The 21,038-nt window shown below is 39.1% G+C and overlaps 2 protein-coding genes across 5 annotated transcripts in view; one reads left to right on the forward strand and one right to left on the reverse strand.

Annotated features, from left to right (window-relative positions):
* Nucleotides 1-1,420: 1,420 nt before the first annotated feature.
* Nucleotides 1,421-21,038, reverse strand: part of Scaf4 (SR-related CTD associated factor 4) — a 68,396-nt gene continuing 48,778 nt past the window's right edge. For all 4 annotated transcript variants that reach the window (XM_078044528.1, XM_078044526.1, XM_078044527.1 and 1 more), the window contains exon 20: nucleotides 1,421-12,622. In XM_078044528.1, coding sequence (XP_077900654.1) covers nucleotides 11,685-12,622 — 938 coding nt within the window. In that variant the 3' untranslated portion in view covers nucleotides 1,421-11,684. The remainder of the gene's footprint in view (nucleotides 12,623-21,038) is intronic.
* Sod1 (superoxide dismutase 1) lies at nucleotides 1,427-9,121 on the forward strand. The gene is made up of 5 exons (XM_005323540.5): nucleotides 1,427-1,565; nucleotides 5,323-5,413; nucleotides 6,967-7,036; nucleotides 7,795-7,912; nucleotides 8,909-9,121. Exons 1-5 carry the CDS (start codon nucleotides 1,494-1,496, stop codon nucleotides 9,014-9,016), a joined length of 459 nt encoding a protein of 152 aa, XP_005323597.1. The 5' UTR covers nucleotides 1,427-1,493; the 3' UTR covers nucleotides 9,017-9,121.

The raw sequence follows: 21,038 nt of genomic DNA on the forward strand, positions 1-21,038 counted from the left end.
GTGCATCTTCAAAACTAAATTCTGTTTTCTGAGCTTTGGGGGTAATGCAGATTGTATTGATGAGCCTTTGAGGAGATGGAGAGGATTCAAATTCCACAAAGCAAACAAAACAGAAATTCCAGTGGGCATTTTTCAGTCTTCCCCATGTGGGTCTCTTCTTGCTCCCAATCTGGGTCCCTTTGGTCCTTTCTTCCAGCTCTTGTCTCCGGCTTGCATCTCACTAGGCATCAGAGAACAAGACATGAACTCAGAATTCTTAGTTTTCAACCCAAACTTTCTGAATCAGAAATCCAGCCATCTGAAGTTTAGCAATCCCCTTTAGGTGAACTAACAGTGGCTTTCAGGATAAGGAACCTTACCCTTCCATAGAAAATAGTTCAGCCATCACTTTTTTATTCAGAGACACACTATTGAATGAAGCAGGAACACTCTCCTCCACCCTATGCACTATCAAACTATTTTCCCAACAAAAGTATGGGTTAAGATGGGGGAAATTCTTATTCTGAGAAAATTTAAGCCATTACAGACAGATTCATGTTCACTGTAAAAACAATTCTAAGAGAACATTAGTGCAAGTTTATCTTGCACTGGAAAAGTATCCAAGTCTCCTCTATATCTTTCTAAATATTTCTGAGCTCACAAGGAAAAATATGTTGATCTTTAAAAATAAAAGTATTGTTTGCTCATTTCATTGTTTTTTTTTTAAATATATTTTCCTTGAAAGATTGGGTAATATTTCTCTCTCCTATTGTATGAACGTTATCATAAATTATTGAACCGTTCTAACCTTCTCCTTGAGCGTGTGTCCTTAGTTAGAATCAGACAAAAAACACAGATTCCTAGTTGCCATTTTGACATCTTTAGGATTTTGGCCTGGCCAGACACAAATATGAAGCCAAACAAGTAACAGTATGGGGCAAAGACTAAGAAAATTGTAAAGATGAAAAGGTGGAGCCAGGGATTGAGGAATATCGACTTTATACACAACACCACAAAGCCAAAAGCACTGTGAATAAAAAAATGAAAACTACAGAAAACCATCCATTTTGGAACATTCCAATTTCTAAACGGCAAACGAGATATTATGATCACAGTCACTCATAACTAACAACATGTCTAGACGAAGCAGCTGCAGATTTCCAGGGAGAACTATTTCACATCTTTCGGAAAGGAGAAGCCGTTTTCCCCAAGTTTCGGGTTTCAGGACTTTTCAAACCTCGCTCGGCCTGAGCGGGTGCTGCGCGGACGACGGTTCCCAGCGCGGCCCTCGGCCCCGCCCCCTAGCATTTATGGCCACTCGCGTTCTAAAGCCGCCGTAGGGGGCAGGCAGATCTCGCGGCCGGCGATTGGTTCCGGGATAGAATGTAGGCGGGCCTTGGGGACTCCAGCCTATAAAGTAGCCGCGAAGCTTCCACTCCGGTTTGCGCCGGCGTCCCCCGCTTCGTAGCCTGCAGCTCCGTTAGCCGCGCTCGGAATCGGACTGCCAGCGAGTTATGGCAACGAAGGCCGTATGCGTGCTGAAAGGCGACGGCCCGGTTCAGGGCACCATCCACTTCGAGCAGAAGGCAAGGCCCGGGGCGTAGGTCCGCGGCGAGGCCCTGCTCGCCCGCCAGCCCGTGCACCTGTGTTGGGAGCGGGCCGGGTCGGGCCGCCATCGCCACGCCCCCGGCCCAGAGGTCCGCGCCGCCCGGGACCTTGGCACCCGCACTGGCGTCCGCGTGCGTCCGCTAAGTGCTGAGTCACGGGGCGCGCCCGCGCTGCGGCGTGTATCCGCCGGCGTTCTGGGCGGGGGTGCGGGCGGAGAACGGCAGAGCCTGCGGGGCTGGTGCAGATAGCCGCGGGCCGGGGAGGCGGGTTGCTCGCGGGGCCTCTGCCTCCGCTAGCGGCCGTCTGGAGGCCAGGGTGGGGGCTGGTCGTCTGTGAAGTGGCGCTGGCCCTTCCCTGAGCGGTCTCTTTCCTGCTCGCGTGGGTTTCTTGGACACACTGGCGCAGTCCGATTTCCGGGGCAGCAGGGTCCTCCCGAGTATTGTCGCATGCATTATCTCCCTGGGGCTGCCTTCCCGACTTCAGTGCGCTAGATTGGGGTTCCGCGAATTGAGTTCCGCGGTCCTTAACAGCTTTCGAGCTAAGATTGGTTTTTTTGTATTTTTATAATGAAAAACAAGAATACTCAACAGAGAACGGAAGTGGTACTTTGCAGGATGGTGCTGGCCCGTCTCTTGGTCGTGGTCGGGCCACAAGGACAAGAAGATGGCCAGAGATTTAACTGTGGGAATTTTCCAGGGCAACGATGATCAACTCTGGTTGAACAGTAAATTAATTTGGGGAGCTTTTAGGAAATATAGATACCAAAGGCCCAATCCCCGATCAAGAATATAAAAGTCTGTCTCGTGCATTGCTTTTTTTTTAAGTTTCCAAATGATTTTAATGTGCACCTATCCTTGAGAACTGTTGTTTAAGAATAGTGGGTGGGGTAAGAGACTTGGAGTTTACATTACATGAAATTGGCACTTAATAACAGGTTTTAGAGCATTCCTTAAACCAAATTCACTGCTCTACTAGCAGCCAGGTTGCCCAAATGGCAGACAATTTTTTTTTTTTAAGGTGGGATCTCTCAAAGATAAATTCATGAACAAATTTTGTAAAATAAACATTTTCGGAAATATTCATTGCCAATAATGTTTGCAAAATATGTGTTCTGCAAGAAAGATAACTTGTGATAAGACTGTCGCCAGACCATAGTAATGTTACCAACTGAAGGTTTTGTTGTGCTTGGCTTAATCATGAGAGAAGATTTAATATATGAATGAGATTTAGTCCTCAAAATGGTTTACAGAAATGTGATTGGGCAGGAATAGAAGTGTATGCAAAGTAGTGTATGCTAGGGAGAACCTGGTATTTGAGTATTTTGGTCTCCACCTTTTCTGAAAAAGATTCTTTGGTATTTGACTTCATTTGGCTGTGTTTTATTTGTCAGATTTGGTTTTGTCTCCCTTTTCTCTTCCCTGTGTAATTCACCACTGCTGGAGAATCCTAGGAAGCCTCTGAGGGATCCTTTCCCTCTAGCCATTGGAAAATGTGAAGACCGGCCAAACTCAGTTTCCTGATGGTTTTCCACCTGTCTTGATCACATTGTTTAGTTAAGCTCCAAACTTCATATTGGTGGTGCCCTTTGTACTTGATAAAGACCCTTGGATAGTTAAACATTACAGCTCTACAGATTGGCAGATGTAATAATTTGGCTATAAACTGGTCTGGCCTTTTTCAAATTTAAAATTTTGGTTTAGTTGCCCACTTTAAAAATCAGAACTTTTCACCTTGAAAATTTTGGAGATATGCTCATATTGAGCTTTCATTAACCCAAGACAACACTGGACTGGGGCAGTTTATATTCATTTTTGCTTCCCATGTCAGTGTTTTGCACAGTGGTACCTGTCCCTTAGGGTGTAACTGTACAGCTGCTTCTGAAGAACTACTTACTTGTTCTGTATGCATTGCCCATGTGTGGGTTGGGGTTTGAAAGAACCTGCCCTTTTTGCCTGGTGATTCTCTGTTTTAGGGTGAGGAAGTGTTCACATTTGAGTTTTTCCAGAATTAAAGGTTGTACATAGAGGAATCATAATTCCTATTTTCAGAACAAAAAAGGGCAATTGTATGAATTGCTATTGTATGAATGCTTTCTTTGAGCTGTGTTTCCAGATGGAAAATTAAACAAGATTCCGAACTAGAGAAAAAAGTTTGTAATTTATAATTATATTCTAACAATGTTATATAATTACCAATTATATTTTATAATTTGTAATTACACTATGAGAATATTATTTAATACATGAATTATATTTAGTAGATATTTAGTCTTCAAGTGGATATTTAGTCTTTTACAGAGAGGACAGTAGTGATAGTATGTGCAGGTATCTGAAATGTGTGGGGAGGAGAACTATACTTGTTGATCCTGGTTATTAAAACAAATAAACAACAACAAACTAAGCTAAAAACAAAGATACTAGCATATGTATTACAGTGTGATGTAGTTCCTGTCTTATGTTTTATTTCAGTTCTTGACCTTAGCTATGACAGTAGTGTCCTTAATTTCTAGATGCAGTACCATTACCTGGTATGACTGCCTGAATGGCATGTCGTACTACTTTGTTTTTTCTGCTTAGTTCAGTGGTTTGCTTTTTTTATTTTTGTTTTTGGTATTGGGGATTGAACTTGACTGCTTTACTACTAGGCTACATCCTCTGCCCCTTTAAAATCTTTTATGTTTTGAATTAGGGTCTCATTAAGTTGCTTAAGGTTTCACTAAATTTCAGAGTCTGACCTCCAACTTGCAATCCTCTTGCCTCAGCCTCCTGAATTACTGGTATTGCATAGGCCATGCCTAGCCCAACCACTTCAGTGATTTTATTGTCCTTTCTTTTTGTTAGTGTGGAAGGTTTCTAGATTTCAGTGACTAAAAAAGAACTTTAAAAAAAGAGTATGTTCTCTCAGGGTAGGATATTGTCTGACTACTAAGTGAACTTAGAGTAGAGAATGAGTCCTGGGGTAGCAAGTTGGATATTGCTGGGTGGTTTATTTGTGTGTGTTTTTTTTTTTAAATACCCAACTGTTTGCCCTAAGGAAGAATATCTGCATGAAGAAAGAGCAAAGGGCTAATAATGAGTGTATGATTTGAGGTTCTCTTTTTAGATTATTAATTTTTTCATGTATGGTGGTTGAGATTGAACCCAGCGGTGGTCTACCACTACCACTACTCCCCCAGCCCTTTTTATTTTGATAAATTACTGAGGCTGCCCTTGAACCTTTGATCCTCCTGCTTCAGCCTCCTAACTGCTGGGATTATGGGTGTGCACCATCACACACTGTTTTGGGTTCATAAAGTTTGATATGAGACTGAGGATGTAGCTCTGGGCTCGATCCCCAGCACTGCAAAAGAAAAAAGGTTGGCTATGTACCTGTGTATTCACTGTGTACAAATACAACCTCTTCAGAAGCATTTACTGAAGAAGTACTTAGTCATATTTACATATTCATTGCAAGAGTCACACCCTACAAAGTGCATTACACACATTTGACATTTAGGTGCTTACTATCTTCCTGCTGTGTTATGCTGCTTTGTAATGTGCTTTTTATATGTTACTTTTTATATGTTACTTAATCCTGAGCAGCAATGTTAGAACAAGGAGGTTCTCACTGGCTGGGAAGTAGTGGGAGTCTGTCTTTATCACTTTACTGTGTTAATAAAGGTAAGTCAACTGTAAGTAAGTCTTTGTTCAAAAATATTTGTATTCTCAAACTTAATGCACTTTTCTTTGAATAAAGGCAAATAAAGTTGTGGTATCGGGACGCATTACAGGATTGGCTGAAGGCCAGCACGGATTCCACGTCCATCAGTTTGGCGATAACACACAAGGTAAGTTTTGCAGTGCTCCACTGACCATAACTTTTCGAGCTAGGAAGGCAAATAGGACTGAGTAACCCCTCAGTGATAAAAACCTTCAACTTTTTTTTGAAGGTCAAGTTAAAATAAAATTATTATTAAGGCCAGCCTTAAGGAAATTAGCCACAAAACTGGTATTTGACTACTTACGTGTGGGAAGGAGAGAGGAAGGAGTTCATGATTTTGTAGAGTTTGTGCTTTTTGCGGGGGCGGGTACGTCCTGGGGATTGAACTCAGGGGCACTTGACCCCTGAGCCACCTCCCCAGCCCTATTTTGTATTTTATTTAGAGACAGGGTCCCACTGAGTTGCTTAGTCCCTTGCTTTTGCCAAGGCTGGCTTTGACCTTTCTGTCTCAGCCTCCGGAGCACTGCCCCTGGCCTTATCTTGTATTTTTGAAGAACACAATAGGAAACAAGTAAAAGCTCCTTTCTTGTATTGGGTAATGATCTCAGGTGTTTGTGAGCTGAGATGGGAGCTTCCTGCACAGCACCTGATTTGTTTGCATTACCCCCTGGAACAGCTTCACACCCAACTTGAGATCCCTGTTGGGACATGATTACAAACTCAAGATAGTATGTAGACCTTGTGCTTTGGAATGAGTTTCATTTTCTCAATTTGGGATTAGAAGCAAATTAATGAAAGATTACAGATTAAATTGCATTTGGTGATCATTTGCCATATTTGGGTTATAATCTGAACTTCAATCATGTTTATAGATTTGGGATGAGTACTTGATTGATTTTGCTGGAACTTGTTTTTAATGTACCATGGTTTGTTTCCAAATAGTTATTTTAGTGACCAGATTTTACTGGTTTCAATAATGACTAAAATTCCCAACTTGCTTCTTCCTCTGGTTTGGGAAGTGATCGGTGTGTAGCTTTGACTTGGTAAACTACTTCCAGTAACCTGCTGTCTTCTTCTTTGTGGTACTCCCTGGGGCCTGCCTGGGTAGAAGCTATAAACAATGGAAGCTTTCCTTTGGTTGTTGAATAGAGAAAGCTTATCATGAAAGGGCCTCCTGGGCTGTCCTGGCTGTGTTCTTTGTGAATGACATCTCTGGTGCACAGGAATGCCACATCTGGGTGTGGCACAAAGGTGCTATTTAATATTCTGCCTATACCAGGTAAAAGCCTCAGACAAACCAGGAGAGCCTTTTGATATATGTTGCTTAAGAGATAAATTTTTTGGAATTAGACATGCTATCTTCTTAGAACTAGGATCATAAACATGAGATTTTAACTCCTAGAAGACCCGTTGAAGTTGTCTGGCCTACCATTCCATTGTGAAGAAGCCAACACCCAGAGAAGGATATTAATTTGACTAGTGTCAGTAGTTAGAATCCCAGTCCATTGTGTTCATACCAAGCTGTTGCTTCCTGTTTTTATTATCCCAGAAATCATGACGCAGACCAGTGCTTTCTCTATCGGAAGTTTTGGCAATGATCATTTTCTTTTTAGAATTTATTTTGGAATTTTGATTGATAAACTAGCTGACCTCCCCCCTTTTTTTTTCTTTTATAAATAGGCTGTACAAGTGCAGGTCCTCACTTTAATCCTCAATCCAAAAAACATGGTGGGCCAACAGATGAAGAAAGGTGAGCTGCAAGATGCTGAGCTCCTCTGAAGTAATTGTGATGTTTTGTGGCGTTGATAGTGTGCACTGCTTGCAAAACCAAGCAAGATGATTGAGTGTTGTCCCCTGTGCTTTTGAATTTGTTGTCTTCCACATAGCTTCCCCACCCCTTATGCTGAAATGGCTTATTACTTGGGCTAAGGCGGTGACAAATGGGAACACTTAAAACAATTAGGTTTTGTAGCATTTATTGAATATAGAACTAATACAAGTGCCAAAGGGAACTAATACAGGAAATGTCAAGAATAACAGTATTGTTGGCCACTAGAAGAGGAAAGCATCAGTGTCTACCTAGGAAGCTTCTGTAGATAAAAATGTCATGCTGGAAACTAGCTGAGACCCCCATTTGTATGTGTGTGTCTTCTGAAGACCTTTCAGATTATTAAGTTTAAGGACAAGATTAATTTATTTTTATAACAGAACGCCTAGGGGCCTTTCTTAATTGTTCCATTAACTGAGAGGGATAACTCAGTAGCTGAGTTTACTATGTGGTACTTTATCTCTGAAATTAGAGGTTGCCCCCATCCCAGGACTCCTTCTCAGCTTGCTTTTAAATTTATGTTTTCAGAATTTTGTCAATCTGGAAAGGTGATCTTTTTTGATACATACCTCTTAGTCTGCCTTATATATTTGACTCAGTCATGTTTTAATTTAGTACATGAATCCTCTGATGTTAAATGAAAATCAGTGCTAATCCATCTGATAATTTTTCAATGCCAGGCACGTCGGAGACCTGGGCAATGTGATTGCTGACAAAGATGGTGTGGCCAATGTGTCCATTGAAGATTCTCTGATCTCACTCTCAGGACAGCATTCCATCATTGGCCGCACAATGGTGGTAAGTTTTCATATAAAAAGGATATGCATAGGATTTTTTCTAACATATAGTCATGTATCTTTTCACCATTTTCTCAGTGGTTAGTCTTGGTTTTTAAATATTCACATAAATTGTACTTTTAGTTCAGATTAGGAAAAGTATTTTATTCAGTGTCTACAGTGAAGATGAATTAATGTATCTAGGTCAGTTAAGAACACTGTTCTGCTAAGGTGCAGTAAAAAGCAGGTTGTATTTGGCCGTATCAGATCAAATTGGGGAGATAGTAGTTTTTAGTTTTAAAGCAGCCATATTTTATTGCCATGATTGTTTCCCCTTGTAGGTAAATAGAGTATTTTGTTGAATCTAAAATCTGGGATGGACTTGAGTATTCATAATGAGTCAAACGTGTGTAAGCTGCCATATGGAGCGGTCCTCCCAAGTTACCCTGGAAGCTGCATCTGCTTCATGCACACCACCTGGTAGGAAAGGCTCTCTTGCCCCGTCAGGGCAGTTAACATTCAGTAGGCACTTCCTTTCAGTGGACCCTTTATCCTTAGAATTTTCTTCAGCCCTATTGGTGAAGCAGAAAAATCATTTAATGTACAAAATTTAAAATACCATTGCTAAATAGTTTTAGGATTCTTTCTTATTTATAGGTTTACAGTTCATTAGGCATGAAATTTTTGGTTGGTTTACTATAACTAAGGTTACTGTTTTTTCATGGAGAATGAAGACCATGTGGCATTTGGGTTTTCAGTATTTCTGAAATAGCAACACTTACCTAGTGTTTAAAGGTAACTTGTCTTTGCACCAACAAGAAAAAACTTTTTAGTAGTTTCTACTTTGAAACTCCTAGCATAAATGTTAGTTTTTGTGGGTTTTTTTTGATAGTTGGATTATTTTAACATGTTGTTTTCTAATATTAAATGATTTTTAGAAGTCTTTTAGAGCATTGTTGGGAAGAGATTCTATATTACTTGATAGCCCAAAGTTAAATGTTCTTAAATTTTTTTAAAGGTCCATGAAAAACCAGATGACTTGGGCAAAGGTGGAAATGAAGAAAGTACAAAGACAGGAAATGCTGGAAGTCGTCTGGCTTGTGGTGTAATTGGGATCGCGCAGTAAACATTCCCTTCCATGTTGTCTGAGTCCCAGTAACTCATCTGTTATCCTGCTAGCTGTAGAAATTTAACTTGATAAACATTAAACATTGTAATCTTAAAAGTGTAATTGTGTGACTTCTTTTTAATTGCTTTAAGTGTTGTAATGAGAATGATTTACGATTACTTGGAAATATTGTATAGTTTTATAAATTCATTCAATTAAGATGTTTTAACAATCTCCATATTTTACCACTTATCAAATGTGGGTATTAAACTGAGTTTCTTCAATTCTCATTCAAGCCTGTGAATAAACACCCTATGTAAGGATGACATTTATTTTGAGCCTATTAAAGTATCCAAATCAAAATTCTAAATTAAGCTCTGATACTCTTCTATACATAGAACATGAATTGAACAGATGTAGTAATACTAATGATTTCATAGCACTTTCAAAACGTTTTGAGAGAGGGCATCAAAATCTAAAAATTTTAGCAGCTCTCTTTTTAGCTATGGCAACCCAAATTTGTCCTTTGTCAGCTTTAGGGGAATTTCCCTGCTTAGTGACTTAGCATTTTGATTTATAAATTACTTAAGTTTATTTTTCAAAAGCATGTAGTATGGTTTAAGAAAGCCCTTTCATAATTTTTAGTGACTTGTAAAAGGCTAATTACACCTAGTTAGCTAAGATTAATTGACCTGTCAGAATGATTTAACTTTACAAAGTGGAAGTTGGCACAATCTGTTTTCTTCAGATTGGCCCTCTCATGATACTACAGTACTAGCAGGTAGAACCAGGGAAATATTTGTTCTGGCTGTTAAAACAGTCTTTAAGAATTTACTTAATTTACCCAAGTTGCAATTGAGTGAATTAGAGAAATCAGTTCTCTTCCTTTGATGTAAGTATGTATGTACCTGTGAAAGAATGTGTTTTATCTAAGGTTCGTGACTATCTGGATGACAGTTAAGAATTGTATAAAGATTTCTGATAGGATTGTAGTTTATACCTGGTTTCTCTACCATAAATATGTACTTTATGAAATGTAAGAGGTCATTTGGAACAGCTAAATTTGAAAAAATTACTGTTTCCAAAGTTCAGATTTGAGATAAAGAATATGCTCATTAAGTGGTTAGATAGCCTTCAGATAAGAGAATTTTAAACAGTATTTCCAGATTTTGTTAATGTAGTTTGTTGCTCCCGTGGGATGACTCAGATACAGGGACAGTGCAGTCATACTACAAAAGGTCAAGTATTTTTGCTTTTGTTTTAATGTTCAAATGGGGTGGTGTCTAAAATACTTTGAACTGGAAGTAGAAGCTTAAACTGGAATCAGGAACACTGAAGTCCTTGAAATCTGGAAGGAGTTTCAGTTAGTGCTTCAAAACTTCCTAAATTGGAGCAACACAAAACTAAAGAAAAGTTTTGTAATTGAAGTTTACAGATATGAAATGGATTTTTCCAAAGGCAGGGGCAGAAGGCTGTCCTAAATACATTATCCTTATCAATACAGATCTGAGAAGTAGTAAAATAATGTAGTTTCACTGAGGATGCAGATAAACAAAGTCACCTACTCAGCACTAGGAAACTAGGACAGTATAAGAATTCAGGAGGACTGGGTAAGCAGTTTCATGTTACTGCTTTTGTGTACTTCTTATGAAGGCTTGTTTTGGTTTCAAATATTTTCAAGTGATACTTCTTGAATAACTTAAATTCATTTTCCCAGTTAGCCCAACAGTTATAAGCAAAAGAGATAAAACACTATGTGGCAAAAAATTCAGTCTAACGTCTGAGCAACAGGGAAATTAAAACAGTAAAGAAAGGCAACAGGCAAGGCTTATAAGAAACAATAGGTTGCATTTAAGTCCTTATATAAAATAAGACAAAAGCTTTCAGGTTGCAAATGTTAACCTTGATTTCATTTTACCTTTTTGGAAAAATTTAATGGGATGATTAAAAAAAAACCTAAGTAATATCCAAGGTAAACAGATAATTTTATGGTACAACTTTATGATTTGGGAATCAATTTCTCCCCAAATAAAATGTTTTTACAAATTAATTAGGACATTACCACAAAGCCAATGGAAAAAAAACCAAAAACCTTGATTGAACTGCAAACACAAGTTTTTCAAATAACAAACCGCTAAACTTATGATTAAAATGCTAAAAATCAAAAAAATTACAAATGATAGTGTTTGAGAGTAACTACATAAAATTGTATTTCCATCAAACAAGTCTAATTTAGACTCCAATACATAAGAGCTCAAACTTTGATGGTGAACAATCCTTTTCTACCTTAATGCAGTGTAGGAAGAATAGCACACATTAAAGTTTGTTACGAAAATAGAGTTTATTAAAAACATCCCTATTGTTTTGAGGAGCTTTCACCGTTACCTTGTCTTAAATTAAAAAAAAAAAAAAATAGAGAGCACTTCTAATTACGATTTGTAAACTTTTTAAAGTCAAAACTTTTAAAAAGTTACAGCAAAAAGGGTAATATTTATTCATATCTTCAGTATTTTTTGTTATTTTGTGGCTATTTTTAAATAGAAGGGAAGCAATCAAATTGCTTTACAATTCCCCACCAACTACTGCGGGGCTGTGATATAGCAGGAGCAAATATAATACAGCATCTGTACACCTCAAGCTCTACACTCCAGAAGTGTCACTGTCACATTGGGACAAATTCCAGTCTCTAACGAGGAGCCTCTGCTGCTGAGCCAGAATCCTTTTCGGGTTCAACGGATGAGGTAGCCTCAGCAGGTAACTCTTCGGAAGGTTTCACCACTGTGGCCTCGGCCTCCCCCTTAGCAAGTTCTGAAACAGTGTCTACATTTCCAACTTGGCTAATGGGAGGTTCAACGGTTTTGTTACCACCTGCCCTGTCTGTCACCTCAGGCTTTTCCTTTCCTCGGTTTTCTTCCTTCTCTCTACGAGACTCTCTATCTCTAGAATCTCTCTCTCTGTCTCGATGCCCACTAGAGCGTCTATTTCTCTCTTCCAAGTCTCTGTGCCTGTCCCGGTCAGGGCTCCTTCTTCCCCACTCTCTCCTTTCACGATTACTATTATCTCTATCATCATTACGGTTCCCATACCGTTCCCGGTCATTTTCCACCCTATTTCCGAAAGATCTTCTTCCAAACCTTTCTTGGTCTCTACCTGAATTGAACTGCTGCCTGCTATCATTTCTAAACTGCTGTGGCTGCTGCTGGGCTGGTGGTGGTTGCTGTGATGGTGGTGGCTGCTGCGGCTGTGGCTGTGGTGGAGGTGGCTGCTGTGGCTGTGGCTGCGATTGTTGCTGCCTTCCATCTCTGTCTTCGGGACCCCCTGGGCCTGGCCCCGGGCCCCCCAACCCTGGCATTCCACCAGGCCTAACAAAAGGGCCATGTGGTGGGAAGGGCCCTTTCATTCCATGTGGTGGAGGCATTGCAAAGCCCCCTGGTCCTGGTGGTGGACCTCTGTGCATCATGTGCGGTGGCATGGGGCGGGGTGGCATCAGAGGGAATCTCTGTAAATGAGGTGGAGGCATTCCTGGAGGGCGCTGGAGTGGGATGAGGCCAGGTCGTGCACCCAGAAGACCAGTAGATGGTGCCTGGAGCCCGATTACAGGACCAGGAGTGACTCCTTGAGTGCCTAAAACACAACAAAAATAAAAAATGTAAATGCCACAGAAGACAGCCTTCTAATTTTAGCTGTTATCTGTGGAGTTAAAGGCAAAATGAAATTCAATCTAGAATCTTAATTTTCATGCTATGTATCAATCTGTACCAATGCATCCCACATCCACTGTGAGAGTCCAGTACCTAAAGCAAGGAATCTATTAATGACTCATTTTGTAAGTAACTAGTATATAGATGGAGGCAAAAGTAAGCTGGAAAAGAAAACAAATACACCAATTTTTGAAGAGTAGGTCAAAATCTTCGGCAGTCTTCAGTAGAAGCTGTTTCACCACTCCAAATACGTTAGAGAAACATGTTTTAAAACCTAATGAGAGAAAGGATTGCATTCACCAGCAGTAACTACTGAAGCCAAGTAAAGGGTATTTCAGGTGTACCCTTAACAAAATCTCAGTCTAAGTCTTAACTAAACATAACTACTAAATTAGGAAAAAAATGAGGCCACTGACCTAGAAAATCCAGCGAGAAAATGATTCTATGCTACAGTCTATCATCTTAAAATGCCTCATAGACAGCACAATGTGTAACCTGTCAGGTTGCTGAAACTGCTGAATAATGCTAGGTGTTCATTCTTCCAAGACAAATAAACTGATGCTGTTATAGTAACAATGACTTACTAGTTTCACTTTCTCATTTACATGAGGGCTTCTCATTCTAGTCTGAGAGTCACACAAATTCAACGATTCAACTTCTATAATCATAGTGAAAAGTAAGGATTTGTTTTGGTTCTCCACTTACATAATAGGCACCAAATCTCCCTCAACTTCTCTTTCAAATGTAAGGTAAATACTCCCAAGGGGGGGGAGGGGGGAGGGGGAGAGAGAAATTTTAAAAATATTTATTTAATTTTTGGTGGAAACAGCATCTTTATTTTATTTTTATGTGGTGCTGAGGCTTGAACCTGGGTCCCGCCTGTGCTAGGCAAGCGCTCTACTGCTGAGCCACAATCCCAGCCCCCGGAGTTACTTTGATAATTGAAAAGTGCTCCAGATATTGTCAGAACATGGTATTTACCACTGTACTACAGAAAATCTTTTGAGCAAGTTATGGTTTATGCTATGAGCTGGTAATGGCAATAGAAATGCTTGTGTAATTAATAGAAAAATGACTCAATACTTTAGTACCAGTTTTTCAGCTCCCCCCCACCCCCATCATGTTATTTTAGGTTATAACTTGCAAACTAAAGTCTTTCCATGTTTCTACAATTTCTGTATAAAAAAATTAATGTAATAAATGAGAATTTCTTCTTCAGTTTTTGTTATTCATAACGTGATCCAATTTTCGTCAGGCTTAACCACTGAAGTGAACCTGAAACGTGTACGTAGATATCTAGTTTACAACTTTTCTTTTTTGGGGTAGTTGTACTTGAGGCAAGTGTCTACCACTGAGCCATACTCATTATAACTATTTTGACATGAACGCTGCCCAGTTTTGGCACTTACTAAAATGCCCTCTAAATGCTTAAACAGAAATACACTTATGCAAATAAACTTTCTCAGGAGTGATCTTGGACACATACCCTTGTCTTTTTTTTTTTTTTTAACATTTATTTCTTAGTTGTAGATGGATGCAATACCGTTTTATTTTTATGTGGTACTGAGGATGGAACCCAGTGCCTCACACATGCTAGGCGAGACCTCTACCCCTAAGCCACAACCCCAGCCCCAGTATTCAGGTTTACAAAAGGCATAGCAGTGATATCTGTCACTTCCACTTGACATCAAATGAAGTAAGAATGGGTTCAGTGCCTCTCTATTAACTACTGAAATTACTATTCCATACATCTTATTTAGATAGTCCTAACACTAAATATTTTATTTACAAAAAGAGCAGTTTTATCATTTCTGACAATTACGATCTTAATCAATTCCTCCTGTTCCCTCAATACCCAGCAAGATTTGAAGTCAAGTTTGGTGGCTGGGGAAATTTTAAGTTTACTGAGTAACAGCAAAAGGACAGATTTTAATCTGTCCCCTCAGTCTGTAGTTAGGAAAATCCTGGACAATGAATACACATAGGACCACCACCTAGACTGTATTTCAGACTCAAATGAGATCTAGTGGCAGACCGAAACATTCTTCTTAGCATTTTAAGTAAATATAATTGAATATACATCATAAAAACAAAAGTACCTAAGGTATGTCCTTCCTCTCATTCTAAATGAATAGAGGAAGATCTGTGGCCTTTAGTTCAAAGCAACATAAAATGTATATACTCAGTTAAAGCTTCTTTTAATAGAGATCTCATTACACAGAAGCATTTTAAAGCAACCAAACTTTATTTTTTCCATCAGCTTTATATGAAAAGTTTTGTTTTCAAGGACTGAAAGGACCAATGTTTACTGTTCTGAAGGTCAGTGTGTATACTCCAGCACATTTCTATAAGCTTCAAAGGGCAAAGGCAAAATTTTTAAATGCTAGAAAATGGGAGAGGGTTTCAAAATACCTATTATGACAAAAGAATTAAGTTCAGTATTCTTCAAAAAGCAAACGGTGACAGGGCAATGGAAAGGTCCCATTCTTAATTTCCTCATCATGACTTGGTTTTCTGAATTACCAATTTGAGAGTGGCCAAAGAATGCAAAACGACCTCAACCTTGTTCAGGAAATAGAAAACTGGAAACAATTCTATATAAAACAAATCTGAGGCTCTAGGACTGCACCTCTTAAGTCCTTTATAGCAAGCATTTGAGGGTATACAGACTGTTAACAAGGTCAACACATACATGACAATCATATACTTAAAACCTCCTATACAGCACAATTTTTATAAAGAAAAAAATCGCAATTCATCTATTTTACCCATATGGGTATTTGTCCTTGGGATTTGCTTAAAAGATCATACCCCAAACCTCTTCCCTACTTTGTAAATAGTGTTGGGAAGATGTGTCAAGCTGGATTTCCTTTTAAGCCTGTAGACCCAAATGGCCTTTGGACCAGAAGTAGATGGTAGATTTCTTTTTTTATTGGATTAGCTGTAGTTCCCTTTCCTCTTCTGCAGTGAGCACATATTACTTTTATAATAAAAGATATTTAATTAAAAATATATGAGGTGGCAAAAGGTAGATATGCGATCTGAACTTCAAGTTTTATTAGGCAATCTTTATTAGGAAAGCTGACATTCTGTTCATACTAATTGAATACATATTGAGTTTCCAGGTCAAAAGAGCATGAAGAGCAATAATTCACTTTAACTGGAAGTACGCTGTACTTCCTAGATATGTTCCTAGTTACAGATGAAAAATCAAATTCATTCACACACTTAGTGAACATCTGAACTTTATATTATTAACTTGTCTAACAGGCTAGGTTTATAAATAAAATCTTCCCTTTCTTCAAAGGGGCAGTCTAGTTCAAACAAACCTTAATTTTTGTAGATGACAGAAACTAGTATGGTGATAAGGTGGAACTGATAAAGACGATGTGTGGATCTGAGTGGGAATTAAGGGGAATGTCTGGTTTGGGTCTCAATAGTAGAGCACATATAATGCCAATGTAAGGAAGGACACTACTGGTCAAAAAAGGAATAGTTTTTGAAAAGGCTTACAACAAAGTCATGCACCCAAGTGCTCTGTTCAGAGAATGAAACAGAACAACTTGATGAAAACTGAGAAAACATAGGAGATGAGGTTTTTGAAGCTGATCAAATGAGCCAGGGCAATTCAGAGGCCTTACATGCCATAAAGAACCCAGAGAATAATTCCAAACAGGGATAAATGATCCTTTTTTTTTTTGGGGGGGGGTACCAGGAATTGAACTCAGGAGCACTCAACCCCTGAGCCACATCCCCAGCCCTATTTCATATTTTATTTAGAGACAGGATCTCACTGAGTTGCTTAGTGCTTTGCTTTTTGCTGAGGCTGGCTCTGAATATGCTATCCTCCTGCCTCAGCTGTTGGGATTACAAGTGTGCACCACTGCACCTGGTCTGACACTTTGTTCTGAAGATTCTTCAGGAAAGAAGTGTATAGGAAAGCAAAGAGGAGGAGGACACTGCAGAGTATTTGGGTTCTCATTCCAAGAATCTAGTGGATGGTGATGAGACTGAACCCCAAGAAAGGTGCTAAAGCTGAGACAAATTTAAGATATTTAGTGGAACTGAGTTCTTGCTATGAATGGTGGAGTTTTGATGCAAGACCAGTAATGTAGAAGCAATGTTTGAATACAAATTAACATGTTTCTTATGGTACTAAAACACTGAGTCGGAAGGTCTGGAATACCTCAGTGGAAATGTGCTTAAGAAGCTGCTTATGTGCATATCTAGAACTTAGAAGAGTAGAGTCACAGTATTATTATTGGCAAAAGAAACAAGGGAATAATAGATCAGACCATTTCTAATGCAAGGGTTCAGGACAGACCTAAGAAGCCCTGAAAGTCAGTATTCAATGTTGACAAGAAATCACTGGAGCTCAACTCTAAATAACAAAACTGCATACTTCCCATGATAATCAAAAAATGGTTATCGCACAATTAAAAAACAAAGGGGAGACACCACTGCTATTATATGGGGAAAAAAAGGAAAAAGTATATGAAAAGACTAAAGGGGACGTGGGGGAAGTGGGAGATCACTCTCATGGTTGGAGACCAATGGGGGCAATCGCAGTAGAATGTAAACAATGTATGCAAAAGGTACAACACTAAATAGGATGGTTTTCTGCCTAGGACTACAGTGTACCTACTGGGGAGAAACATAAAATGCTTAATACAAAAGGTCTCATTTAAATACTGTGGAGAGACCAACCGCATTAGGTGATGCAAAACTTAAGTAGAATATATGTGTGTGTGTGTGTGTATATATATTAGTACGGCTCTCCTACATGAAAACGTGAGGGAAGAGGTTCAAGGAAGGTTAGGGAGGAAGGGCAGAGTGAACAAAGCAGTCTTTTCCTCCATATCTTCTCAGCCAATGACCTTGGCTTCCTTTCTACTGCAGCCATCACCTCTGGAAGGTAATGAAAGTTTCATCACCAAGAACTTCATTATTGCTCAATTCTCATTTCCGGTAGTCCCCCTTCTGATCCTCCTCCTTCCAGGTCATTCTCTCTGGAACTCCATTCCTCAATCTTCAACCTTATCAGACTCATGACCCCAATACCCTTATGTCTCTCCTTACCTGCTTCCAGGTCCATGGCCCTCCCTCACCACAGCTGCCTGGAGGAACAAAACTTTTTTTTTTTTTTAAATGCAACTATTCTACCTAATCTACACTAAACATGGCTGGGGGTCACACCAACCCCAGCACGCTGACTGGTGTTATTCACAAGTTTTATAACTACAACCCCAAGTGTGCCCCTAATTCTGGTGAGCAATCTCAACATTTTCTAGTCAATTTACACATTCATGTCCTACCTATTTCATGTTTGTTTCTCCTTCATTTTCGGTCTATTCCTAGCTCATTTATTCCATAAAAACTTCACAAAAGATAAAATTCATATAATCTGCAACTTACTCACATAAAGCATGCAATTTAATGCTTTTTAGTGTATTCACAGAATTGGCAACCATCAAAATCAATGTAGAACATTTTCATTATCCCCCAAAGAAACCCTGCATTCTTTAGCCATCACTCCTTCTTTCACTCCCACCCAGACAGGCAAACACATAACCTATTTCCTGTCTCTATGGACTTGCCTAGTCTCAACACTTCACACACATGGACTATTATTATGGCTGGCTTCCTTTATCACCTGGCACCTTTCCAAGGTTCATCCATGTTTTATAGCACCCTATGCATGTACTTCATTTTATTTTATTACCAAGTAATAGTCCATTATATGGACACACCATGTTTCATTTTATCCTAGTTTACCTTAAAAAAAAAAAAAAAGTCCTTTAGCAAAGGACTTTCATCTGCCTACCAGTGAAGTTATTCCTTCGGTCTATGACCACCCACATTTCAAAGATGAAGCCTTTTGTTTCTATCCTGGATCCACCTCCTCTTACCTATCAACCTAGCATTTGTTTCTTGTGCCAAAATTCTCCTATCGATGCTGAATAATCAGCATGCTAACATTATTTGCATTTTTAGGAAAACAAAACTAACTTCCCCATCCTGTATATTTTCAGCTACCACTCCATTTTATTGCTCCTCTACATGGCAAACCTCAGGAATGTTCAAAGTCACAATTGTACCCTTGTCTTCAACCACCATTTTCTTCTGACCATCTGTCATTGGATTTTTGAACCATCATTCAGGAAAATCTCTTTCTCCAGGTCACCAGGAGCCTTCCAGCTGGCAAAGCTCAGCATCTTGAATCATCAATGCCATCTGGCAGTTCATCTCTCCCTCTTTCCTATGAAGGCTCTTCCCATGGTCTCCAAAATGTTTCCTTCTTATGCACCCTTGCCTACTGGTTGCAGTTTTCTCAATTATAAAATGGGGTTCATCTCATAGGATTCTAAGGCTTAAATGATGACCATATACCAGCTGCCTGGAGGAGTTCCTAGCAGGTGAAACTATATATGTTTTAGCTCGGTACCGTGTTCTCAAAGGCTAAATGTTGAAGGATTCTTTGACTTTGTCCTCTTGCCACTTCTCTATTCATAGTTTCTCCCTACACAACCCTTATAGGCCCCATGTCTTTAAATATGATCTTCATCACCAGGATTTACATCTCTAGATTTAAGTTGGTTTACTTGACATTTGCACCTGTGTATCAAAGTTAAAACAGCCAACATTCAAACGTAATACCCACTTCCCAAATCCTACACATTTGTGTATCTCGGGAATGGCAGTAAACACTTTACAAATTGCTTAAGTAAAAATCTTGTTAAATTCTTGACTTCTTTTACAAATTATACTTAAGTAATGAGGCAATTCTAAAGGTTGTCTTCAAAACATTTTGAATGTAAACCCTTATCCCTTCACTGCACCAGAATCCAAACACACCATTCATTCTACTTTTACCAACTTCCATTATTATTTGTTCTCTATAGCTGCAATAATCCCTTGAAAAATGTAAATGAGATCAAAACACAAGCCAAAACCCTGTTCCACTTGGTATTGCACTTGTCTGCACTCACCTCTTGTCACTCTTTACTTGGGGCTTAACCTGCTCCAGCTGTAGCAGCCCCTTATGGTCCCTCAATCAAATCAAGTTCCCTCTTAATTAAGATTTCTCTTTATTCTTACCTCTCTACCTGAAATGCCTTTTGTCTATATTTACGTAGCTTAATATTCAGGTTTTTGTTTTCCCATCCAATTGAAAATGGCACATCCGTGTGATACCCTCAAATCCCCTAACAGTCTATCTTCACAGGAATATCTCCTTGTACAGTTGTTAGTTTACTTGTTATCCAAGTCCCTACTAAATATAAACTCCAAGAAAGTAGGTTTCATTTTGTTCATGATGGTATTGTTAGCACCCGGGAGGGTGCCTGGCACACAATAATGCTAGTTGCAAAGGTGATGCCCAATGTAAAAGAGAAGGTACCTCTTGGGATAAAAACAGGCAACAGGTCTAGGAATATGACCCTTGGAAGGTGAGAATTATTTCTGCATAAACTTAGGAAAACCTGGACTTTTGAAAAAGGATGTGTTTTTCTATGAATTTCCTTTTCTGTACCAATCTGTTCTACCTTTTTAAAATTTGATCTCAACACTACGACAGTCATGGTGGCATTTTGCATGAGTTTAAAATGGAATTTCACATGCATGAAGAAAAAAAATGTATCAACCACTCTTATCTCTTCCACCAATGCCTCTAGGCAAATATAAAAATATGTAAACATTTATTTAATGAACAAAAGTGTTTTCCTTTTATGATTTCAGACCTTCAGAAAACTGCAAAAACAGTACAATTGACACATGTATTTCCTTTGCCTAGATTCACCAATTAATGTACTTAGGTACATTTATTTTGAAGACACTCCCAGTTGATTCTTATAGTAGGCATTGTGTTCTGACAGCTGAGAATGAAGAATAAGGAGCCAGATTTCAAGAATGAGAGAAGCATATTTCATTTAGATTGCATGATATTAAGACTTATATAAACACATTTTTTTTTCCTTAGAATATTAGGAAGATCTTTAAGAGAAACTTCAGTTTTCAGTAATATATATTTTAGGTATACTGAGATATTCATTTTTAGCATAAGGGAATATTAAGCTATGTTTCCATAACATCTACAATAAGGGGGGGGGAACTCTGAAATCAGACTGATTACCATCTTTTTAAAAAAGACTCCATGGCAGGGCATGGTGGTGCACACCTGTAATCCCAGAGGCTCAGGAGGCTGAGACAGGAAGATCATGAGTTCAAAGCCAGCCTCAGCAATGGTGAGGCTCTTAGCAATTCAGTGAGACCCGGTGTCTAAATAAAATATGAAATAGGGCTGGGGATATCGATCAGTGGTTGAGTGCCCGAGTTCAATC

The sequence above is a fragment of the Ictidomys tridecemlineatus genome, chromosome 3 (genome assembly GCF_052094955.1).
Source record: "Ictidomys tridecemlineatus isolate mIctTri1 chromosome 3, mIctTri1.hap1, whole genome shotgun sequence".
NCBI lineage: Eukaryota > Metazoa > Chordata > Mammalia > Rodentia > Sciuridae > Ictidomys > Ictidomys tridecemlineatus.